Source organism: Chrysemys picta, chromosome 9 (assembly GCF_011386835.1).
Source record: "Chrysemys picta bellii isolate R12L10 chromosome 9, ASM1138683v2, whole genome shotgun sequence".
NCBI lineage: Eukaryota > Metazoa > Chordata > Testudines > Emydidae > Chrysemys > Chrysemys picta.
The window spans coordinates 103671161-103696341 of NC_088799.1; the positions used below are offsets into that span (position 1 = coordinate 103671161).

The 25181-nt window shown below is 56.6% G+C and overlaps 1 protein-coding gene across 5 annotated transcripts in view; it reads left to right on the forward strand.

Moving 5' to 3' along the window:
• Window positions 1-25181, forward strand: part of GDPD2 (glycerophosphodiester phosphodiesterase domain containing 2) — a 45306-nt gene that overhangs the window by 11778 nt on the left and 8347 nt on the right. Inside the window, exons 1-9 of one of the 5 annotated variants that reach the window (XM_042851023.2) lie at window positions 2899-2923; window positions 11974-12123; window positions 13674-13777; window positions 13970-14063; window positions 21382-21441; window positions 22528-22626; window positions 23119-23212; window positions 24064-24209; window positions 24794-24876. In XM_042851023.2, the coding sequence (XP_042706957.1) occupies window positions 12019-12123; window positions 13674-13777; window positions 13970-14063; window positions 21382-21441; window positions 22528-22626; window positions 23119-23212; window positions 24064-24209; window positions 24794-24876 (785 nt within the window). In that variant the 5' untranslated portion in view covers window positions 2899-2923; window positions 11974-12018. Of the gene's footprint in view, window positions 1-2898; window positions 2924-4904; window positions 5221-5276; window positions 5417-8317; window positions 8518-11973; window positions 12124-13673; window positions 13778-13969; window positions 14064-21381; window positions 21442-22527; window positions 22627-23118; window positions 23213-24063; window positions 24210-24793; window positions 24877-25181 lie in introns of those variants that run through there. The other 4 variants (XM_042851022.2, XM_042851021.2, XM_005286016.4 and 1 more) reach the window with 4 other exon arrangements.

A 25181-nucleotide genomic window follows, 5' to 3' on the forward strand; every position in this document is an offset into this window, starting at 1 on the left:
AGAGCATCTTTGAAGTTTAAACACAACATTTTACAGAAGCAGTATTGTTTGCAACACAAACACGGATTCGGTGATTTAAAACACCACCAATACTCTCTCACCTATCACTAACTGGCTGACCCCAGGCAAGCACACATGAGCCACAAGACCCCCAAAATGCTGAGTAGCTGCAGGGACGGGGAAATCACTCTTCCTGGACCCTGCTGTACACTGGGCAGGGGGCTCTTGGGGGGAGAGCCAGCACTGTAGGGGGGCCTGATAATCATTCCTGACCCCAAACTTTCCACAGGCTGTGATCATTATGGAAGATATCTCGCGCTGAGGGTGAGCAGGGAACCAAACGAGGGTTTTCTCCAAGACTGCGGCTTCTGCCCTGGCCCCTATGCAGCTCTCCTCTGTGCAGCAATGGTGTCTTTCTTTTTCTTTCTCCTCCCCCCCCCCCCCCCCCGTGGTGGCATCTGAAAGTTTCCGTTAATGGGGCAAGAAACAAAGCAGCTCTGTTGAAGAACCTGCAGCAGCAGATTACCCAGTATCTTCACAAGTGTTTCCTGGAGATCTGAGGGAAATTTCAATGAAGTGAGGGAGTCAATCAACAGCCTGTTCTGCCATTCAGACTAGGCATGCAGTGGGAGACCAGCCTGCTTTCTGCAACCCTCCTGCCCCCAACAACTCGCTTCAGCAATTCCCAAAAGCAGATCCACTTACCAGGGGCCTCCTCTCATGTTTGTGCTTCACCAAGATCTGACTGCTATGACTGGCTAGGCTCCTCTGGGGTACAAAAGAGCTCCTGGCTGCCTGCATCTCTGGCCTCCAAGTCCCCCCTGCCTCTGGGTCCCCCCTCCGCATCCTTGTCCAAGATTTCCTCCTCCTAGCTCGGTCCACTCTTAACTGGCATGTGAGTCACTGAAGTATCCACAGTGGCCTTTGCAGTGGAGGTGGGGTTGCCACCGAGAATCGCGTCCAGCTCTTTGTAGAACCGGCAGCTTGTGGGCACAGCACCGGAGCGGCGGTTTGCCTCCCACTCCTTGTAGTAGGTTCCGCAGCTCCTTCACTTTGACCCTGCACTGCAACGTGTCCTGGTCATGGCCCCTTTCTGCCATGCATTGTGAAATCTGTCTGTAGGTATCAGAATTCCTATAACTGGAGCGCAGCTGGGACTGGACAGCCTCCTCTCCCCTCATGCTGACGAGGTCCAGCAACTCGACATTGCTCCAAGTAGGGGATCGCCTGGTGCTTGGCGCAGGCATGGTCACCTGGAAAGATGCGCTGAGACCACTGCCTGCATCACCAAGCAAATAGGAAGGGGACTTTCAAAGCCCCAAAGGAATTTATGGGGTGGAGCTGATAGTTAGTCACCTGAGGGCAGGGCAGTAGAGGTCAAACCAATGACCAGAGAGGCGAGAACAGGCATTGTGGGACACCTCCCAGAGGCCAATTGCAGCGCTGTAGCCCCAGCGCAGAAAGCTCGACGCCTCTCACCAGGGTGGCTTTTTAAAACACTACAACTGCACAGTTTTTTGCACACTAAGTGGCTTGGCAGTATGCACCTCAGGAGTTACAGCGCAGAAAGCTGCTTTACTGCGCAGAAATTTGCCAGTGTAGACAGGACCCGAATTTACTGACAAAGAGTTGTGCATACTGTAATATTTACTCAGAACATGTTAGTCTACAGGACCTTAGTTTAAAATGTGCTTTAAAAATACTTCATTAATGTGTTGCTGAAGATTATAAAATCACATCTCAAAAATCCTTGCATAGATTTTTAGATGCACAATCTGAGTATTCATCTTTAGCCTTAAATGCTTGGATCTTCAGACATCTAGTTGTGGCTGTTTGTTTTGTTTGTTTTTAAACAAATCCTTCAAAAGACCACCCTTAACTAAAATGCCCATTTTGATTTTAATTACTATAGTACAAAAAACTTGCTTCCAAAGTCTTCCTGTCCATCCCTTTCTCCCTTCACCTGCCTGTTGAAGAGAGCCCTTTAAAGGGACAACACTCCTTTCTTTCCAGATAGAGAAACTCATTTGTCCAGCTTTCTTTACTTCTATTTGATTAACTCGTTTTAAGAGAACCCTCCAGCAAAATCAGTACCTTAGTAAGATATAAAATCCTTTGTTATGCCTAAAAATATTTGGAAACATTCTTTAAAGTTGGTGAAATTTCATAAACATATATATTGTTATGGAGATCACACAAAGTAAATTGGTGTTCCCTTTTTCTAAAAGCAATGAACGTTGTTATGAACACACTAAACCTCTGAGACTGATTTAATTTAAAATGTCTTTGTTTCAGTGAGTTAAATATGTAGTAATCTGGAATGATTACTTTATGAAGGCTAAAGAGTACATTTAAAATATAAAATCAGCTTAGAAATAAATACTGATTAAGAAAATGTAAAACCGAGAAGAGCTGCATCATGTATTCCATATTGAATGTTGTATTCAGCAGGACAGGTGACTTGCCCTTACTACGGTTTTTGCAAATAAAATCTGACAAACTTCAGGGTATATTTAAAAAAAAAAAGTCAGTTTTTTTTTTATTCCCAAGTTTAGTGCTTTTAATTAGGTACCTTCTGCATGTCCAGTCTTTACCATCTGGCATGCAGTGGAAAACCATGCTCCATATTCTTTAGAAAGAAACTGCAGAAGAGTGTTTGTTTTGTCTTTTGTTTTTCTTCTTTTTCCCCTATTTCCCCCCCCCCCCACTTCCCCCGCAATGTCATTTGCTCCATTTGGGTTCAGGGATTTGGCTGGAAGGGGGTGAGCAGGGAGGGGGAGGGAAGAGAGGAGGGAGACTGTGGTGAGAGGGTGGGGCCTGGGGCAGAGTGGGGGTGGAGTATGGGTAGGGCCACAGGCAGAAGAGTTGGGCTGGGGAGCTAGCCTCCCCAAGCCACAGCTTCACCCACAGCCCATGACCGCAGGTAAGAGGGGGTCAGCTCCTGCACACTGCAGTCCCCTTAGGTAGGGGCTGTATTCACAGAGCCAAATGTGCTGGGGCCGTGCATCGTGAGGGAGAGGGTACGGGGATCTCTGTGGGGAACTGTGATTCGCCACTGCCGTGAGGCAGGCCAGGTGGCTCGGTATCCTTTGCTGCCTTGTCTCTCTTCCTTCACTCCCTCCCCTGCCCCCCCCCCGCAGGCTGCAGTTGGGCATAGATGCCTAAGTTTAATAATACTGCGTAGGGCCCCATAAATCCTAAGGACAGTCCTGAATAAGCACCTTCCATTAGTGTATTCAGCAACTTGACTAACATCTATCATGTTTGCTTTCTGTGCAGTGGAGTGTGTTGGTGTGTGTGTGTTTTTTGTTTTGTTTTAAGAGTGATAGATGTTAGCAACAAGAAGAAAGTCAAGGAAAGTGTGGGCCCCTTACTGAATGAGGGAGGCAACCTAGTGACAGAGGATGTGGAAAAAGCTAATGTACTCAATGCGTGGTTTTTTGCCTCTGCCTTCACAAACAAGGTCAGCTCCCAGACTGCTGCACTGGGCAGCCCAGCATGGGGAGGAGGTGACCAGCCCTCTGTGGAGAAAAGTGATTCAGGACTATTTAGAAAAGCTGAATGAGCACAAGTCTATGGGGCCGGATGCCCTGCATCCGAGGGTGCTAAAGGAGTTGGTGGATGTGATTGCAGAGCCATTGGCCATTATCTTTGAAAACTCATGGCAATTGGGGGAGGTCCCAGATGACAGGGATTACATTAGCCTTTTTCCAATCTTTAAAAAAGGGAAGGAGGCTCTGGGGAACTACAGGCCAGTCAGCCTCACCTCAGTCCTTGGAAAAATCGTGGAGCAGGTCCTCAAGGAATCAGTTCTGAAGCACTTAGAGGAAAGTGGTCAGGAACAGTCGGCATGGATTCACCAAGAACAAGTCTTGCCTGACTAACCTAATTGCCTTCTATGATGAGATAAATGGCTCTGTGGATGAGGGGAAAGCAGTGCACATGTTATTCCTTGACTTTAGCAAAGCTTTTGATACAGTCTCCCACAGTATTCTTGCCAGCAAGATAAACAAGTATGGGCTGGAGGAATGGACTATAAGGTGGACAGAAAGCTGGTTAGATTGTCTGGCTCAACGGGTAGTGATCAATGGCTCCATGTCTAGTTGGCAGCCAGTATCAAGCAGAGTGCCCCCAGGGTTGGTCCTGGGGCTGGTTTTGTTCAGTATCTTTATTTAATGATCTGAAGGATGGCATGAACTGTACACTCAGCAAGTTTGCAGATTACACTAAACTGGGAGGACTGGTAGATATGCTGGAGGGTAGGGATAAGATACAGAGGGACCTAGACAAATTAGAGGATTGGGCCAAAAGAAACCTGATGAGGTTCAACAAGGACAAGTGCAGAGTCCTGCACTTAGGATGGAAGAATCCCATGTACTGCTACAGACTAGGGACTGAGTGGCTAGGCGGCAGTTTTGCAGAAAAGGACCTAGGGGTTACAGTGGACGAGAAGCTGGATATGAGTCAACAGTGTGCTCTTGTTGCCAAAAAGGCGAACGGCATTTTGGGCTTTATAAGTAGGGGCATTGCCAGCAGATCGAGGAACGTGATTGTTCCCCTCTACTTAACATTGGTGAGGCCTCATCTGGAGTACTGTGTCCAGTTTTGGGCCCCACACTATAAGGCGGCTGTGGAAAATTGGAAAGAGTCCAGCGGAGGGCAACAAAAATGATTAGGGGCTGGAGCACATGACTTATGAGGAGAGGCTGAGGGAACTGGGATTGTTTAGTCTCCAGAAGAGAAGAATGAGGGGGGATTTGATAGCAGCCTTCAACTACCTGAAGGCGGGTTCCAAAGAGGTTGGAGCTCGGCTGTTCTCAGTGGTGGCAGATGACAGAACAAGGAGCAATGGTCTCAAGTTGCAGTGGGGGAGGTCTAGGTTGGATATTAGGAGAAACTATTTCACTAGGAGGGTGGTGAAGCACTGGAATGCGTTACCTAGGGAGGTGGTGGAATCTCCTTCCTTAGAGGTTTTTAAGGTCAGGCTTGACAAAGCCCTGGCTGGGATGATTTAGTTGGGAATTGGTCCTGCTTTGAGCAGGGGGTTGGACTAGATCCCTCCTGAGTTCCCTTCCACCCCTGACAGTCTGGGTTGCTGGGCGCTGGTTAGCGGAGGCAGAGCAATGTCGCCGGCGCTGGGGGCAGGGGGCGAGGGTTGCGATGGCGGTCCCAGGAGCGGGTCTCTCTCCAGAGGTGACCGCGAGCCGGTACAGCGTGCGGGTAAGAGCCGCTCCCCGGACCAGGGCCCCTGAGGGGAACAGGGCAAATGGGGCAGCCGCCCTGGCAATGTCCAATGCTCCTGGGCGGGGCGGGGCGGGCAGCGCTGAGGGGCTGGCGGGGGGAGGCTGGTCCCAGCCCCTGCCAGGGGCCCCCCGGGGCCGCTCCCCGGCCCAGGGCCCCGCCGCCCTGCGTGCAGGTGAGTCCGTTCAGCTCCCCCGTCTCCATCAAACGGGGGTGGGGGGGGCACAGACTGACCGTCTCCGAGCTCCGCCGCCCGCCCGGCTCTGGGAGCGCGTCCTACCGCCCCCCCGGGGCCCTGGCCGGGGGGCGGTGGCGGGGGGCGGTGGCGGGAGGGGGCGGGGCCCTGGGCGGGGGGCGGCGCGCGGCGGGAGGGGGCGGGGCCCTGGCCGGGGGGGGGGGCGGCGCGGAGAGCGGCATGAGGGGGCGGGGCCCTGGCCGGAGTTCGCGGGAGCGGGACAGCCCTGGCCGGGGGAGGCGGCAGGAGGGGCGGGGCCCTGGCCGGGGGGCGGCGGCGCGCGGCGGGAGGGGGCGGGGCCCTGGCCGGGGGAGGCGGCAGGAGGGGCGGGGCCCTGGGCGGGGCCCTGGCCGGCGCGCGGCGGGTGGGCGGGCAGCTCAGGCGCCGGCGGGAAGCCCGTCTCTCAGGCTCCGTGCGTGAAGGCCGCGGGCCATTGTGAATCGTGACTATCGCGATATTGGCCCGGCGAGGTTTTGCGTCTCACCGGCGACCGGTTCTGCTGCCGTCCTCACATTGCCCTTATTCGAAATGGCCGCCGCCTCCCTGCGATGACATGGGGACCGAGGCCATAGGCTGCCCTCAGTCAAGATGGCTGCCAGTCCCGGGCGGCTCTGCGCGTGGCAGCCAGGCTGCCCCTAGTAAAAATGGCCTCCATTTCCCACCGCTCCTAGGGGGCTGAAGCCAGGCCGGCCTCAGGGAAGATGGCTGCCGCCAGTGCTCCGGGAAGGGAGAAGGGCACCGTGAGGAGGCGGCTGACCCGCTAGAACGGCCTTTCCCGGCGTGACCGAGCCCCAGGCGCCTGAACCGCCCGAGTTTCATGGCCAGGCAGTTGCTTTGGCAGCGCTAGGAGGGGCCCTCATGCAAGGAACCATAGAGCAAAAGGGGCGTGGGCAGAGTGACCCCAGAGCAGTCCCTATAGCAGGAAAGAGCCATAGAGCTGCAGGGGCTGGGAGCGCACCCTCTCGTGGCTGGAGTGCGTCATTGCAGCTCAGCAAGTCCCCGCAGCAAGCCTTGTTCGCCCTGGGGGGGACTGAAGTCTCTTCCCTTTGTAACCGCAGGGGAGCTCTACCTGGCTGCACACCCCAGGCAGCACCACCCAGCTCCAGGGGTTGTCTTATCTGGTGATGCTGCTTCGCTCTCATCAGATGAACAGCGAGGAGTCCGCTGGCACCTTAAAGACTAGCAGATTTATTTGGGCATAAGCTTTCGTGGGGAACAAACCCACTTCATCGGATGCATGGAGTGAAATGATGCAGGCGTTGTTATGCTGACACGTGCAGAGACGGGAGTCGTGTCACTATAACAATGCCTGCATCTGTCCAAGTGGCTTTTTTTTTTACCCACGAAAGCTTATGCCCAAATAAATCTGTTGGTCTTTAAGGTGCCACCCGCCTCCTTGTTGTTTTTGTGGATACAGACTGACACGGCTCCCCCTGAGACGTGTCATCAGATGGGCACTAGTGACCTGGTTTTGTGAGCCCTGGTCTCCGGGTGCACTAGGGGCATGGGGCTGAGCCTGCGTCCGTGCAGACAGGGACAGTGTGACTGGCAATGGAGGGAGAGAGCAGTGCAGGCCTGGGGGGCTCCTGCATACGCAGCCTGAAAATTCAGTGTGTAAACGGGTGACTTCCTGTCATTAGGCAAATGAAGCCTTTGGCAAGGGGGACAGGCTGCTTCCCTGGGGCTGCTAGTGCAGGTAGCCCTACAGCGTAGCTGCCCGAGGAGCTCCATGCTGACCTGTCCGGTCAATGCAGCTGGGCCTGCTGCCAGAATTGCTCAAGGCTGCAGCGGGGCTATGGTAGCAGCCGCTGCTCAACGGCTTGAGGAGACCCGTTGTTCTGTGTTGCCTGGCAGGGCCAGTAACAGTCTGTAGTTAGAGGGAGGGAAGGGAGTTCACCCTGGTCTGGCCTGGCGCTCCAGCCGTTCACATCTGCACAAAGTGGGTGTGAAAGCCCCAGAGCAGAGGGGAGCTGTTCTCATTCACTCTGCACAGTGGGGGCTTGGGGGCAGAGCTGCGGGGAATCGGGCTGGGTTCTTTCTTTGCCTGCTGGTTTCTGAGCCTTTAGGCTGCACGCGGGGCCCAATTTCAATCTCTTCTCTTTTCATATGAGCTAGAAACGATTTTTACAAACCCAGAGTGGGTTCTTTTGCAGTCACGTGACTCCAGGTGCTGGCACTTTTCAAAAAGCACCAACTGTCGGTGTGAGCCTGGAGAGTCGGCAGCACTGGAGTGCCCATGATCCGTAGCTGAGCACTTGTCTCCAAGGGCAGCAGCAGGGACCAGCGCAAGCCACGGGCTCCCTGCATGGCCACGTCAGCAGATCCCACCCAGGTGGGACGCAGTCCCAGGGAGTGGGGAGACAGGCAGTACAGAAACCAGAGTCTTGGCCAAGGCCCCTTGCTGCTCCTCCATGGAATGGCAGTGTTAGTGCAGACAGAGGGGGCTGTTTCTGGGTTGCCTTGGCCTCTGTGCTGGTCCCCCCACTGCCCTGCCCCTCCACAGAACTGAGCCGGGGGGATGCAAGTACAGAGCCTAGTGCAGCCCCAGCCGGTGCCCCTATTTCCTGAAGGGGGCTCAGCCTAGAGCCATGAGTCTGAGCCTGCCTCTGCCACCTTCCCCGGCCCTCCCTGGTGGTTAATCTGGCGGGAGCGTGGGCTGCCTGCAAACTCCTGAGTGCTGCGGCTTGTCCCGCTCCCCCTGGGGCCCCTTGGCCGGCAGCCCTGGGAGTGAGTGACAGGCCCGGAGATGGGACAAAGGCATTCTCCCCAGCCCTGCTGCCCCCTCAACCCTGAATCCTAGCTGCACCACTGCTTCCCCTGATCCTCCTCCTCCTCCCCCAGGCAGCCTGGCTGCTTGCCCTGCCTGTGAGTCAGCTGGGAGCAGCCCTGGAGGTGGCACCGGCTCTCGGCTGGGAGAGCCGCACACCTTGGTACAGGCGAGAGGAGGCAGGGATCCCAGGGCTCCGGAGCAGGGAGAACGAGGGACAGGCCTGAGCCCCAGCTTGCCCCACCTCCAGCAGGGAGAGAGAAGACCAGAGCAGGTATTCCCCCCCCTCCCCCCCACGCAGAGAGGAGGGGGAGCACTGTCCTGCGGGGAGGGGGGGCATGAGCAATAAGAAGGGGCTGCTCCTGTGGTGGGGGTAGGTTCCTAGGGAGTGGGGAGGACCAGGACTGGGGCTGGGGTGTGGATTTGGGGCAGGCGAGCGCCACCTTCACTCGGCGGGACAGGCGACAGCAGGGCACTGGCTGAGCGCCAGAGCTGTGCTGTGCCAGCCGGGAAGGGAGCTCAGGGCACTGGCAGGTGGGTGGGGACCTGCAGCAGTGCCTGGCATCAGCCCCAGCCCAAACGAGGGGTGACAGGAGCAGCCTGCGTGAGCCCCCCCACAGTAACGGCTTCCTGGGGGGCTCTGAGCAGCACAGACTGCACATGTCTCCAGCCTGCCCTTGGCACCATGCCTGGCCCCGGCATCCTCTCCAGGGAGTGTGGCAGCCGGGGGCTGTGGCTTCCCAGCCCTGTGATGGGCTTGGGGCTACTCGCAGGAGCCAGGCACTGGGGAGTTTCAACCCCCTTCACACCCTCCATCCGTGTGTGGCCCCAGACCCATATCCCTGCCAGCCAGCGTGGACCATGTCCCAGTATGGCCAGCTCCAGTGGTGAGACCCCCCAGCTCCAGCGCGTCCCCGGGTCAGGGACTGTGCTAGCCCCGCCGGCAGGCACAAGCAGGGGCTTGGATTCAGGCCTCTTACCCTGGTGCCTCTGCACAGCAGGAGTGACGCAACCCAGCTGGGTCTGGGGCGTCCAGGAGGGGCCCGTTGGGCTGTGACTAACCCCCCAGTGCGCCATGTGCTCTGCCCCACTCTGGCGCATGTCCTTCGGGCTGTGCTGGGAAGTGCATGGAGGGCATGGCTGAGATCCCTGATCTCCATGAAAGTGGCTGGGGGCTCAGAGAGCGTTTTCCTGCCATTGCGTGGGCTGCAGAGGACAGAAATGCCATCCTGGCTAATGACCCTCGGAGCATTCCTCACACCAGGGCCTAGCTCCCCTGCTGCGCAGCACCTCTGCCGAGCCCTCAAGCAGGGGCACTGGGCGGGGTGGCAGCCCCACGCGGTCCCTTTTCCCTGGCCTCGGTGGGTTTGGCACTGCTCTGGGGATGCAGGCACCCGTCCCCAGTGAGCACACTGCAGCCAGGCAGGCCTGTCGTCCAGCTGCGCTCACTACCCTTTGGCCTGTGGGGAAGGGCTGAGCCGCTGGTGGAGTCGAGGATGCCCCAGCGTGAAGCAGCGCTTGGTATTCATAGGCTCCAGCACGGCTCTGGGCTGGGTCGCTGCATGGAGCCCACTGCTTCTCCCAGCATGGAGCCTGGGGGTCCAGCCAGAGCAGCTGCAATTTAACAAGGTGGGAGAGAGTCCTCAGTGAGGGCCCAGCCAGCCTCTGCAGCGCCCACCCCCCCTGCTCTGCCATGCATCCCACCTCTGCTACTGCCCCTTGCCCTGGGCATCCAGCCCTCCTGTGACAGCCTCTTGGAGATGAGGCTGGGCGTTTCAGGGCTCTGGGCTATACAGCAGCCTGCAGAACTGGGGCTTGAGCGGCGGGAGGGCACACGGGACTGGCCAAGGCAGAGGCTGCTCAGGGCTGTGGCTACCTGGCACAAGGTCCCTTGTCAGCCCTAGGCCTTTGGGTTGCTGCTGGCTGAATGAGCCCTGGAGCTGGGGGTGCAGGGCAGCAGCAGGGACAGGGTGAGGAGTAGGGAGCACCCAGCCCTGAGCCTCCCAAAGTACCTGTTGGGCTAATGCACGTGGTCGCAGCCCTGCTTTGGGGCAGCCTGTGTCCTCAGCCCCCGCTCCTGGAGCAGCCCGCTGGCAGGGGCAGTGCAGGAGGCCAGTGGGTCTGTCTCACCTGGGCAGGGGGATGGGGTCAGGACTCCTGGGTTCTAGTCTCTGCTCTGGCTGGGGTCTAGAGGGTAGAGTGGGGAGGAATGGGAGTCCAGCTCTGCCCCAAGTCCCTCTGTGACCAGTAGTGAGTCACTCGAAGCCTCTGTGCCTCAGTTTCCTTCCTGCACATGGGGGTAGCCCTGCAGAGGGGGCTGTGAGGGGCCATCCGGGAATGCCGGAAGGGCTGGGGAGACACTCTGAGCACAGGTCCTGCAGGTGGGTTCGCTCTGTGCAGCAAGCCAACGGCTGGGATTTCCCGGACTGCTTCCTCCAGCTGTGCAGCTGGGATCCCTGCTCCCAGGGCAAACACCGCCAGCGCTGACGGGCTGGGGAGGGCCTCCCGCCCTGTGACCACCACCATGCTCTATGGCTCAGGCTGTGCACTTCCACCAGCAACCTCCCCTCCCCTGCCTTGTGGCCAGAGCAATCCTCCTGTTGCCGGACAAGGGCGATTTCCCGCTGCCCTGGGGCATGGCCTATGGGCCAGGCATAGCCTGGCAGCTGCCCCTGGGGATCCTCCTCCCTATGGCTCCAGCTGCTCGCCAGGCTCCCTCGCCACCCTACCCCCTTCCTGCCCTTCATTAACAAAGGGGTGGGTGGCAGGGGCTTGGCCCAGCACAGCCCCACAGCTTCCCTGCCGCTGTCCCTGAGCCCAGACGCCTGCAGCACCCACCTCCTGGGGCAGGGAGTCCCGCGGGTCCATGGGGCACCCTGGCAGCTGGGTGGCACGTGGCTGTATCCAGTGGCTCCCGCATCCTGCAGAGCTGGGGAAGGAGGTGCAGGCATCGGGGCCTGAGGGGATCCCAGCTCCCTTCACTTGCACGGAATTAACGGCCAAGGCAGAAATGCCAGGCCCTCCCAGGCAGCTCTGCTCCGGTGCTCAGGGCAGCTGGGAAGTGGGACGTTGGGGCTGCTGTGAGTGTCCCCCTTGGGGGCTTGGTGAGCATGCGGGACGGCTGCCAGAGCCCCCTAGTGACATGCAGCAAACTGTGGCTGTTGTGGGAGAGCCAAGGGGAACGGCAGGGGCCTTGGCGTGTCCAAGGGCCAGGGCATGGGGGCATGTGCCCTGTGCGTGCACTGAGCCCAAAGCAGCGCAGGCCGGGGCCCTGCAGACAGGACCCTGCAGGGGGTGGCTCAGTCACCCCCCCCCAGGAAGACCAGGCCTGGGCCAGGCAGGGATGCTCCAAATGAAGCAGCTGCCCAGGACAAACCTGGTGAGGGGCCCCCGCCCAGCCCGGAGATCCTCCCTACCGTGGCTGACGCATGAAGCTCTCCGCTCCCCCCGGGCATGTGGTGGGCACGGCTCCATGCTGTGCAGCTGGCTTGGGCTTGCCGGGGCTCGCTGAGCGCGGGGGGGCGGGAGGAGAAGCCTGCTGAACTGGTTAGGCTACCCCGGGTATGTTCCCGTTTGCCTCTTGGCCTGGCGCCCGTCCCCTGCATCTCCGCCATGCACCTGGGGCAGCTGTCTGGCTGAGCCCCCAGCGATGCCCAGTCACCGGGGCCATGCAGGCCCCCAAGCACAGGCTGCCCAGTCCCACCCTCCCACGTGCTCTCTTCCCCTGCAGGAGGCCTGACCCCGCAGTGCAGTGCTGGGGACGCAGACCCGCCACATGGCGAAGGGCCACGGCTGCTGCCACGGCTGTGCCACCTGCCTGCTCGGCCTGTACAGCTGCCGCTGGGCCGAGAACAAGAGGAAAGGCCTGAGAACAACCAAGGTGAGTGGGTGGGAGCAGAGCCGAGCTTGGGCCCTTGGCCTGCCCCTCACACTGTGCCGCACGGGGAGAGCCTGGGCCTCCTCATGGGGGGTTGGGGTCCCCTCTTGGGCAGAGGGCATCTCCCTGTCCACTGCAGTGCGGCAGGTGGGGGGGCCCTCGTGGCCCAGGCTGTGGGAGCTGGGCAGCAAGCGCACCTGTCCTCACACCCGCGGGCAGCTCTCCATGGGGCACAGGGCAGCAGGTGCCGGGTCACAGCAGCACTGCCCCGAGGGGGGCACTCAGACATTCCCCTCTGCTCAAGGCACAGAGCCCTGCCAGGGCTGGGAGCGTCGCCAAACGCTGGGCCGGGGGCGCATGGCCCATCCCGTGCTCTGGGGGCATGACCATGGTGGGGGCAGGGGGTCAAGTCTCCTCTGGCACGGCTGCATTTCCTGGGAGCAGTGGTGATGTTAGACTCGCTCCCAGCCCTGCTGGGCTCCTGCACCCATCCCGCACCACAGACCGCCCACAGCCTCCTGCGCGTGCCAGGGTCCCCAAGGCCCTGCAGTGCTGGGGGGCCGGGAGATCCCAGGGGCTCTGCAGGGCTGGGGCTGTTGGGGGATCCCAGGGGCTCTGCAGGCTCGGGGGCGGGGGGCCCTGGGAGCCTCTGAGGCCTCTAGCTCCCATGGGTGGGGCTGAGTAGCAGCTTGTCCCATCTTGTTGGGAATTTGAGAACAAACCCTGATTAGAAACGTGCCCCGCTTGGCAGCAGCAGTTCCCTGGGTGTGGGGCATGTGGGGCTGGCCTGAGGGCAGAGGACACCGTCTCTGGGTCGGTCCCTGCTTACACTGCTTGGCTAGGGCACCCGGGCTGCCAGCACGCCCACATGTGCTTAGTAACAGCACTGGAGGCTCTGTGCTTCCAGCCAGGGTGTAATGTACCTGGCAGCCGCGCAGGCAGGGCTTAATTTGTACCGAGCTGGGGCGGTATCGAGTGGCCGGGGGCATCAGTTATGAATGTCAAATACTTTTTTTAGCCCCAGCCCCTCTTCCATTGCACAAGGCGCTGAGGCCATGGGGAGGGGAAAGACGGGCCCCAGGTCACACAGCAAGTCGGGGAGGGGCTGAGAATAGAACCCAGGAGTCCTGGCCCCTGCTGTAAGGACTATTCCAACCCTAAGCTGTTTGAACCCCCACTCGTTCTTATGGGACTCCTGTGTCTGTGCCTGCCCCATTTGGGGCTGTGGCTCCATCCTGGCCTGCTCCGGCCTGTCCCCGATGTGGGTAAAACAGCCCCCCTGGGTGGTGATCACCACCCTCTTTCAGGGCTTGGGGGAGGTCCTGGTGCCTCTTCCCACTGTAGCGTGGAGGCAGGGTCGGGCAGAGCACAGAGCCAGGGAAGCAGCCGTGATGGCCTCTGGCACACGGCTGGCAGACAGGCGTGGGGCCAGGCTGCCCTGGGCTCTCCCGCGGAGGCTCTGCATGCCCAGGTGGCTGATAGCTGCACTGGAGGGGCCAGTGCGTGGCCGGTAGGAGCCTTGCAGTCTCTTATGTGTCCGCTTTGGTTTTCAGTGCGACTGTAGCTGGTTCTTCTTCCTCTTCTGCGTCTGCCTCTTCGCACTCGTATGGCTCTACCATGCCCTCATCCTCCTCAATGACTTCCACAACTTCAATGAGTATGTACCTGTCTGGACCCTCCCTGCCCCCCACCGTCTGTCTCCTCTCCTCTTCCCCCCCTCCCCCATTACTCCCTCCCCCCACTGTCTGCCTCCCAACCCAGCACAAAGCACCTCCCTTCCCCACCATCTGTGCCTGCCCCTGGTGCCCCCAGCACCCAGCCTCGTCTGACTGTCCCCTCTGCTTGGCAGGTTCCTCTTCAGACAGACGCAGTGGTGGGTAGACTGGTCCCTGCCCCTGCTCGGAGTCACGGTGCTGCTGGTCACGTATTCGGCCCTGCTGCTGGTAGGTCCTGCTCTCTGGGGCCCTTGCTGCAGCCTACCTGCTGGAGACACTGCTCCAGATCTGCTGTGCTGAGCTTGCTCAGGTCCTCTGCTCTTTGGAAGCTTCTGAACGACACTGATTGGCCTGGGGCCGGGGCCCAAGGGGGTGGGCTGGCCTGGGGCCCTGGCTGTCTGAGCAGGGCCCTGCTCTCTGAGATCAGAGTGTCCCAGGAGGGCTGCTGGGCGGGGGCTCAGGAGCTGTCCTTGCAGGAAGCTGGAGAGGGTATCCTAGAATTATAGGAGTGTAAGGGACCTCGAGAGGTCATCTAGCCCAGTCCCCTGTGCTCATGGCAGGACCAAGGATTATCTAGACCATCCCTGACCGGTGTTTGTCTAACCTGCTCTTAAACATCTCCAATGATGGAGATTCCACAACCTCCCTAAGCAATTTATACCAGTGCTTAACCACCCTGATAGGTAGGAAGTTTTTCCTAATGTACAACCTAAACCTCCCTTGCTGCAATTTAAGCCCCTTGCTTCTTGTCCTAGCCTCAGAGGTTAAGAAGAATTGTTCTTCTCCCTCCGCCTTGTAACAACCTTTTATGTACTTGAAAACTCTGATCATGTCCCCTCTCAGTCTTCTCTTTTCGAGAGTAAACAAGCTCCGTTATTTCAATCTTCCCTCATGGGTCATATTTTCTAGGCCTTTAATCATTTGTGTTTGCTCTTCTCTGGACTTTCTCCAGTTTGTCTGCCTCTTTCCTGAAATGTGGCGCCCAGAACTGGACACAATACTCCAGTTGAGGCCTCATCAGCACAGAGTAGAGCGGAAGAATTACTTCTCGTGTCTTGCTTACAACACTCCTGCTAATACGTCCCAGAATGTTTGTTTGCTTTTTTGGCAACAGCATTACATTGTTGACTCATGTTTAGCTTGTGGTCCACTATTGTTAGCCAAATGGGTTCATTTCCCCCTGGAGCTGCCCAATTACCCCAAGGAGGCACGGGAGTCTAGAAGACGGCTTCAAGTTCTTTATTGATCAGTCAGCTGAGTGGGTGTCCCCCTCGACTAATACCAGAGGGAGGAACACAACTTACAAGTGCAGAGCAAGCCTTTTTTATACACAGTAACAAACAACTTAGCGTGCATACATTCTGCTAACCTATGGAATTTAAAAATTCCTTTCTAGGAGTAAACAGGATACGTCTGTTGGACTTCCTTGATTGATTGTTTTGTATACGTATAGGCGGAAGGCAGCCTCTTGCCTGTGGGGAGCAGCTGGGAAAATAGGCAAATAGTTGACCTTTGCTCTAACGAGGTTCTCCCCCCTTAAAAAGCATTTTGAGAGCTCTATGGCCCCCAATCCTCAGTCTTCACCAGCTGGTACAGTGCCATCATTTGTTGATATACAATTTGATTAGTCATTTGTCGGACTAACACAACTAAACAGGGAGCAAAGCAAGCTAGGATTAGTAGGGTTGATTGATTGGCCAAAAGGTCAAGAGCCGCGGCTGTTCGGTTGGTTAAGATTTCCAAAACAGCCTGTAACCTTATTATTCGATTTAGGTTATAAATAGGTTCTCTGGTTGTTCAAAATATAAATAAGTACCTGGCCCTAAAGGTCCCCCCCCAGTTGTAAAAACCTATTTTCCCAACCATAATAGTGATGGAAGTACATAAGCAGAAATATTAACAATAATTTCATTATCTTTTCCTAAACAGTCCCTTTAGTCCGTCCAGCTGCTGGTATTCCCAGGTGGAGTCTTCACCTGTGCCACCCCGGGCGTCCAGAGCCGGGGTGGGCAGAGGGCTCGTGTCCTCTTCCGCTGACTCAGTTTCCAGGTTAGGGTTCAGAAACCATTTTACCCATGTATGGTGCGTCCATTTGTCACTCCCAAGAATTTTAACTGCAGCTTGGCTGATGAGCGAGATAATGTGCGGGCCGTCCCACCGTGGTGTAAGGGGGTCATGCTTCCACTTTTTGACAAGGACCTGATCACCGATCAATAAGAGCCACTAGCTCTGCCGCTTGGGCGGACAAATTAGGGCTAAGTTTAAACTTGTGTATTCCTTTGTCCTTAATTACTACTGCTGCTCCGGTATACCGCTTGCCATCTATCACATAGCTGGACCCGTCAACGTACCCTTCAATTTCAGGGTCGGGCCAAGGCAAGTCCAAGAGGTCAGGGCGGGGTTTGGCTTCCTGTTGCAAGACTTCAATACAGTCATGAGTGGGGCTGGTCTCATAGGAAACCCGAGGGTCGGGCAATAGGGTAGCTGGGTTGAGGGAGCTAACTGTCCTAAAGGTTAAGTTAGGGGCTAGCAAGAGCCCTACTTCATATCTGGTATGTCGACTGGGATTTAGATGCTTTTCCCCAGAGCCTGTCCCCAGTATTTGAGGCACCCCGTGGGGGACCACAACCTCAGTGTCCGTCATCCCCGCCCCCCCCCCCAGGGTCAACTTTTCAGCCTCCTGAACAAGGAGAGTGGTGGCTGCAACGGCCCGTAAACAGGCAGGCCACCCCTTGGCGACAGGGTCCAGCACCTTTGAGTAGTATCCAATGGGTCGCCAGGTTGGTCCCGACCTTTGGCACAGAACTCCAGCAGCCACCCCTCCCCTCTCGTGAACGTATAGGGTGAATGGCCTCCGAGGGTCTGGGAGGGCTAGAGCGGGAGGCTGAACCAAGGCTTCTTTTAGCTCTCGAAATGCTTTTTCCATCTCTCTGGTCCACGTCCAATGGAGCAGACCTTCTTTAGTTACGGATTCATACAGTGGTTTGGCTCTTCCCCCGTAGTCAGGGATCCAGAGCCGACAGAAGCCAGTCAATCCCAGAAAAGCCCTTAATTCTCGGGGGCTCCGGGGTTGGGGGCTATTAAGTATCACCTGGATTCTTTCTTTACCCAGACTACGACTTCCCTGGCACAAATGATACCTGAGAAAAGTGACCTGCTGCTTAACCAGTTGGGCTTTTTCCTTTGAGACCTTATACCCCTGTGCCCCAAGGTAATTAAGGAGCTCTATAGTTTGCTCTTTATAGGCTGCCTCTGTTTCAGTACTTAAGAGCAAATCGTCGCAATACTGGACTGTTACATGAAGGGTGTTTAGCCAGGAATGGGGCGAGGTCCCTTCTTAACTGGCTGCCAGAAATCTCGGGTGCACAGGTAAGGCCTTGTGGGACAGCGGTCCAAAGGTATTGAGCTTTGTAGTGGGTATCGGGGTCCTCCCACTCAAAGGCAAACAGTCTCTGAGACTCCAGATCAAGGGGGATGGAAAAGAAGGCATCTTTTAAATCTATAACAGAGAACCAACTATGATTTTTGGGAACTTGGCCCAGAATAGTATGGGGATTTGGGACAACTGGATAGGGGGCTTCTATTAACTTGTTAATCTGTCTTAGGTCCTGGACCAACCGATACTGCCCATTAGGCTTAGGCACCCCCATTATCGGAGTGTTGTATGGGGACGTGCCTTCCCTGAGCCACCCGCACTGCAGAAACTTTTGAATCAGAGGTTTTAACCCGATTCTAGTGGTCAGCTTAAGAGGGTATTGTCGAATTTGGGCCGGGTTGCTTCCTTCCTTAAGGGAACTATGCACTGGGGAAGCATTCCGGGCCCAAGCGACGCCTCCCTCCTCCGCCCAAACCTCAAGGTTAACCCCTGACAGCTGGCTCCCTTCATTCCTCCCCTGGCACTCCGGGAAGTGATTTCTAGCGCTTGTCAGGGCCATCTGGTAGTTGGAGGATTGCTGCTTAGGAAGTCTAACTTCCATAGTCCCATTGTCGAACGAGATCTCCGCCTGCAGTTTAGTAAGGATATCTCGTCCAAGCAGCACGATGGGGCAAGAGGGGCTGCAAACTGATGGGAAATTGGACAGTCCCCTATTTTCACTAGGAGAGGCAAAGTTTTTTCCAAAGCTGTAGTTTGTCCCTCTATCCCTTGGACCATGGCACGTCCCCGAGCTCTACCTCGGGGAGCCTTATTAAGGGGGAGCAAACTAAGAGTGGCCCCAGTATCAATAAGGGCTTCAATTGGGCGGCCCTCCACTTTAATTTTTACCGTGGGATTCAGGCTGGCAGCTTGTGCTGTCAGGAGGGGCCGCTGGGTCCCTCGGCCCCCCTATGGGGAAGACTCCTCCCCTGAACGTCCTGTACTGTTGTAGAGGATGGGAAGGGATGGGGTTTTATTTTTACGTTCCTTTCCCATGGCCTGTCGCCGGGGGCATTCATTCTTCCAGTGCCCCTCTTTCCTACAGATAGCGCACTGATTTCGACCCAGGCAGGGGGCCCGCCCCTTCCCCAGTGGCCCTGGCCATCCCTTAACTTTGTCAGCTTAAGCCTCAGACCTGTCAGCGGCACTCATTCATCTTTCACACAGATCCTTTAATCAGTTACAATCTCGGTTTCCAACACACTATTGAGAGGAGAAACAAGATTACCCTTCCTATAAACAAGAGTAATCCCTGAGGTTGCTCCAAGTCCCAATAATTGTTAAGAACGGCCCATGGACTTGTGGAGTTAGTTATGTTACTCATTTGCCGTTATTTGCTTACCCTTTAACCAAAAACACAACAACAAGACATTTACAAAGCTACAATGTTGTTAATATACGTTCCCGTATACAGGGTGCCTAGGGGATTTCCACCATCCAACTCACGGTCGGGGGCGTTATTCCTCAAACCCAGGAGGTAAACGCACTTACCGCCCGAAGTGGCTGCGTCCGGCAGTCAGACTTCCCCTCCTTCTGAAGTTGTCTTGCTTCTGTGTCCTTCAGAGCTCTCTTCAGAGAGGACACAGCCGCCCCGGCCGACTGTGACGATCCGAGGCCCGAGCAAACCAACAGCTCGAGGTGGCCACTCCTCGGAATCGCCCTCGGCCGTCGGTCAGTGCCCTCTACAGGGAGAGAAGTCCCGGCGGAGTCGCCATTGTTAGCCAAATGGGTTCGTTTCCCCCTGGAGCTGCCCAATTACCCCAAGGAGGCACGGGAGTCTAGAAGACGGCTTCAAGTTCTTTATTGATCAGTCAGCTGAGCGGGTGTCCCCCCATCGACTAATGCCAGAGGGAGGAACACAACTTACAAGTGCAGAGCAAGCCTTTTTTATACACAGTAACAAACAACTTAGCGTGCATACATTCTGCTAACCTATGGAATTTTTAAATTCCTTTCTAGGGGTAAACAGGATACATCTATTGGACTTCCTTGATTGATTGTTTTGTATACGTATAGGTGGAAGGCAGCCTCTTGCCTGTGGGGAGCAGCTGGGAAAATAGGCAAATAGTTGACCTTTGCTCTAACACTATGACCCCCAGATCCCTTTCCGCAGTACTCCTTCCTAGGCAGTCATTTCCCATTTTGTATGTGCGCAACTGATTGTTCCTTCTTAAGTGGAGTACTTTGCATTTGTCCTTATTGAATTTCATCCTATTTCCTTCAGACCATTTCTCCAGTTTGTCCAGATCATTTTGAATTTTAACCCTATCCTCCAAAGCACTTGCAACCCCTCCCAGCTTGGTATTGTTCGCAAACTTTATAAGTGTGCTCTCTATACCATTATCTAAATCATTTATGAAGCTATTGAACAGAATCAGACCCAGAACTGATCCCTGTGGGACCCTGTTATGCCCTTCCAGCATGACTGTGAACCACTAATAACTACTGTCTAGGAATGATTTTCCAACCAGTTATGCACCCACCTTATAGTAGCTCCATCTAGGTTGTATTTCCCTAGTTTGTTTATGAGACGGTCATGCGAGATAGCATCAAAAGCCTTACTAATGTCAAGATATACCACATCTACTGCTTCCCCCCGCCACACATCATCTACAAGACTTGTTACCTTGTGAAAGAAAGCTATCAGGTTGGTTTGACACAGTTTGTTCTCGACAAATCCATGCTGACTGTTACTTATCACCTTATCTTCTAAGTGTTTGCAAATTGCTTGCTTATTTATTTGCTCCATTATCTTCCTGGGTACAGAGGTTACGCTGACTGGTCTGTAATTCCCCAGGTTGTCCTTTGCCCTTTTCCAGTCATCTGGAATCTCTCCCTCTTCTATGACTTTTCAAAGATAATTGCTAATGGCTCCAATCTCTCCTCAGACAACTCTTTGAGTATTCTAGGATGCATTTCATCAGGCCCTGGTAACTTGAAGACATCTAACTTGTAATTTTTAACTTGTTTTCCTATTTTAGCCTTTGATCCTATCTCATTCACTACATTAGATGTCCAATCGCCACCAACCTGCTTGGTGAAAACCGAAACAAAGAAGTCATTAAGTACCTCTGCCACTTCCACATTTTCTGTTATTTCCCTCCCTGCCCCCACATTGAGTAACAGGCCTACCCTGTCCTTGCTCTTCCTCTTGCTTCTAATGTATTTGTAGAAGGTTTTCTTGTTACCCTTTATGTCTCTAGATAGTTAGACTTGCTTCCCATGGGATCTTACCTACCAACTCCGAGTTTGCTAAAGACTGCTTTCTTGAAATCCATTGTCTTTATTGTGCTGTTCTCCCTCCTACCATTCCTTAGAATCATGAACTCCACCATTTCATGATCACTTTCACCCAAGCTGCCTTCCACTTTCAAATTCTCAACCAATTCCTCCCTATTTGTCAAAATCAAATCTAGAACAGCCTCCCCCCAGTAGCTTTCTTCACCTTCTGAAATAAAAAATTGTCTCCAATATATTCCAAGAACTTGTTGGATAATCTGTGCCCTGCTGTGTTATTTTCCCAACAGATGTCTGGGTAGTTGAAGTTCTCATCACCACCAAATCCTGAGCTTTGGATGATTTTGTTAGCTTTTTTTTTTTTCTCAAAAAAAAAAAAAAAAAAAAAAACCCTGCCTCATCTACCTCTTCTTCCTGGTTTGGTGGTCTGTAGTAGACCCTTACCATGACATCACCCTTGTTTTTTACCCCTTTTATCCTTACCCAGAGACTTTCAACAAGTCTGTCTCCTATTTCCATCACAACCTCAGTCCAAGAGTATACTCTTTTAATATATAAGGCAACACCTCCTCCTTTTTTTCTGTGCCTGTCCTTCCTGAGCAAGTTGTACCCATCTATACCAATATTCCAGTCATGTGTATTATCCCACCAAGTCTCTGTGATGCCAGCTATATCATAGTTGTGTTAATTTACTAGCATTTCGAGTTCTTCCTGCTTATTCCCCATACTTCTCGCATTAGTATACAGACATCTCAGATACCGATCTGATTTCCCCCTGCCCCAGTTCTGTCTTCTCTCTCCTTTTATCCCTGCTCTAACAACCCCCCAAATTCCGACCCTTCTCCCAGGTCTCCATGTATTCCAGCTCCAGCATCTCCCTTGTTCCTCTTGCAGGTTCTCGCTCTGTGCCTGCAGCTCTGTGGCCAGCCCTTGAAGTTGCATTGTCTGCACAAGGTAAGGGCCAGCTGGCTCCTGACACTCGGTGTATCCTGCACAGCCCATCCCCACCCCAACTAGCACCCAAGCCCTGCCCCAGCCCCCGGCGCCTCCACACCCTGTCCTAATGGGTGTGTTTCTCTTCTCGGGGGGGGGGGGGGGGGCGAGAGCTGCTCCGGGGGACAGCACCTGGCATGGTCAGCCCTGGGTGGCCCCCTGCAGTGGACCACACCCCTCCCCCCCACCCCCAGAGGTCTCACTTTTCCTCCAGGGTGAGCCATGAGGCTTCACTGCCCCCTTAGGCCCAACCCCTGTGGCTCCAGCCCTCCTGCTTCCCACTGAGATCTGGTCAGCCAGTGCCGCTGAGACAGACTCCTGGGAGAGACTGGGACCTGCTGCAGGGATCAACGCACCCAGCCAGTATCCGTAGTGATGCTCCGAGTGGGGCCAGCTGGAGCACGTGGGCAGGGTCCGCACAGAGCTGAGGGCTAAAGCCCAGCCCAGCCCAGCCCGCTCAGCCACGCTGGCATGAGTGGGCTGCAGAGCCCTGACTCGCTCTTCTCCCCCAGGCCTTCTGCCCCTGATCTGGGGGATGGTGCAGAGAGGTGGGGAAATCCTCTCCGTCTGGGTTGCTACACGTCCATGTCCCGGTGACGGGGTTCGCTGTCTTCTTCTCGGACTCCCCACTGATGCGGGGTCGGCCTCAGCCAGTCTTTCTACTGAGGCATCCCGGGTCAGACAGCCGGGTGATATTCATCCCGATGTCTCTAGCCTGCCCTGAGAGCAGAGTCCTGCCCCCGACCCCTCTGCACTGGGAACAATATGAAATGGAACCCTGGAACACAATAATATTAGAGACCATTTCCCCCTTTGCCACGGGGAGTCGAGCTCAGCGTTTAACCCAGGGCAGCAGGGCTCCAAGGGGGGAGGGGCCCAGCATATGCAGGGTGAGGACAGGAGCAGGGACCCCAGCTGCAGGGGTCGGCTCACCCTGCCCAGGGGAGGGTAGGCCCCGGCAGGGTCCCCGGCTGCTCTGTGGTGTCCAAGATGCATCTGGTCCTAACTGCCCCGTGCCCTGCTCCCCCTCACCCCTCCTCCCCCAAGTGCCTGCTGATCCTCACTGCCCTGGTCGTGGCCGCAGCCTTCGTCGCACTCGATGTGAAGTGGACTGAGCAGTGGCAGAGCGCACGCATCTCTCTGCAGGTGAGAGCAGAGGCAGAGCCCTTCCCAAGGCCCAAGGCTCTCCATATGGCAAGGGGGAGGGGATCCTGTGGTTAGCCCCAGCAAGGTTTGGCTGAATCTCCCGCCTGGCCTGTCTGACTCCTGCAGCTCTCCCCTGCAACGGGCCCTGTGTCGCTCCAGGCTAGGGCCCTCCGGGGGCTACACGGCCCTGATGAGAATAAATAGCCCCTCCCAGAGCCCTGGGGCAAAGCCACCTGGCTCAACCGCCTGGCTCCCAGAACCTGTCCCTCCTCCATTCACTCCTCTTGGTGTGGTCACTTCAAACCCAGCAATGCCAGCCGCTGGGCAGCCCAGCAAGGGGGAGCCCTGAGGGGCCGGCTGTTCCTGGCAGGTGCGGGGAAGCCTGGTGTGCGGGGTGGGCTGCTGAGAGCTCTGGGTCGGTGTGTCTGATGGGAGCATGGAACCAGCGTTCGTAGCTGGGCACTGAGTGGTGCTGGTGTGTCTGCCCCACAGGCAACAGGCCCCTTCCTGCACATCGGAGCCGTGGCAGGCGTGACGCTGCTTGCCTGGCCCGTGGCCGACTGCTTCTATCGTACTCGCCGTGCAGGTATTCCTGGGGTGCTGAGCAGGGGAGGGGCCATGGGGACTCGGCTTTTGGGTCAGTTCGCCCTCCCACATCTCCCCTCTGGTGCTGAGCAAAGGCCGGTCTGCATCCTGCCGCCGGCATGCAGCTGCCCTGATGTCATAGCCCTGCTGCGCTGTGGTGCCTGCTCCCCAGGGCTGCACCCAGAGATGGGCCATAAACACTGTCCCAGCAGGACCCCAGAGCTGTCCCGGCACCGCCTCACCTGAGGATGGGCTAGTGCCCAGCATTTCCCCTGAAAGCGTAGGCTGGGAGGCAGCTCTCCCTTTGTTCTCAGCCATGCGGGGTCTAGGACACGCGGCACGGGGTTCCCCTTCCCTCCATGCACACACGTCCTAGCCAGCACCCCCATGGCTCAGTCCTTTCCTGGACTGGGAGCTCTGGAGGGCTGGGGCGGCTGCCGCAGGACAGCCGGGAGCCCCAAACGCCAGCGACCGTCTGGGCAGGGGCTGTGTGGGCAGTGCCCTGGCGGGAAGGGTCTGTGCAGGCCCAGCCACGCAGCGCTGCTGGGTGCCCAGAGCCCACCCGGGCTGGGGCTGCCCACACACCTAAGCTGGCAGCTTGGCACAGTGCAGGGTGGCCAGAGGCACCTCCGAGCCCCTGGCTAAGGGCTACTCTGCAGGGGGCACCTATCTCCATGGCTGGGGAGCAGGGGGGGGCCTGTCGCTCCCTAGTCTCAGGCAAGGGTGGGAAGCTCCCCCATACACACATGCACTGCAGGGGGAGCAGCCCTGGCTAATCCCTTCCCACCTCCAAGTGCCTGCAGTGAGGCTGTCCCTGACCAGGCTCTGCCATGTCCGTGTGTCTGTCTGCAGCCCCCAAGGTGCTGCTCCTGCTGGTGTATCTGGGTGTGACAGCTGCGCTGTACCTGGCTCCCCTGATGATCTCCTCGCCCTGCCTCATGGAGGAGAACCAGCTGCCCCCCAAACCAGCGCTGGCCGGGCACCGTGGGGCCCCCATGGTGAGTAACCTGTGCCCAAGGGCAGCTGCCCTTCCCCCCTGCTCACACCCGAGTCACAGGCAAGCAGGTAACCCCCAGAGAGCCATCTCCAGTCTCCACAGACCAGCTCGGGGAGGGGAGTCCTTGCAGCCTGCCCTGTGGGTAGCCAGGCTGGACAGGGTGTGGGGCATGGTTGGGAGGGGCTGAGGCAGCCCTCGAGGTTGAGCTCTCACACATGGTGCCAGGAGCTAATTGGGACATGTTTCTTCTGGGTAGACCTTAACCCCAGCCCTGGGCTCCCGCGCACCCCCCCATACCCCTCAATCCCAACCTGCAGCCCCCCTGCTTGCCAGCACTGGGGTCCCCCCCCATTCCTGCCTATGCCTCTCAATCCTGCCTTGCAGCCTCCTGCTGTCCCAGCCCTGGGTCTCTCCTGGGCAGAGCTGGGAATTCAGCTACTTCCTGAAATCCCACCACTGCCTTCGAATGAGCCCAGCAAACTCACTGCATGTCTGAGTCCAGAAGATTCAAACCCAAGCGCCCGATGCGCTGCACCCCTGCCCCACCCAAGCTTGGTTTGCCTGTGCCATCTCTTCCTTGTCTAGCTGGCTCCAGAGAACACCCTGATGTCATTCCGGAAGTCAGTGGGCTGTGACGTGCACGTGTTTGAGACCGATGTCATGGTGAGGTAAAGCAACACCCAGGGTCTCCAAGGGGAACGTGTGCTCGGCTTGCCTGCCCCAGCTCCCCGAGCCCCAGGCCTCTGCTCGCTGCCCCCTCTGGGGTGAAGGGGGCAGCTCCATGCTAGGGGAGGTGTCTCCAGGCCCCAGCCTGGGCTTTGTGAGAGTCCCTCCTCTCCTAACCCCTCGCCCATTTCCTCCCCCTACCCCCCCAAGGGAAGCTGAGCCCAGCTCAGCTTCTGGTGCTCTGGCCTGGTGCCCCACCCTGCTCAGTCCCCATTTCTTGGGGAGAGACACGGGGCTCCCCTCCCTG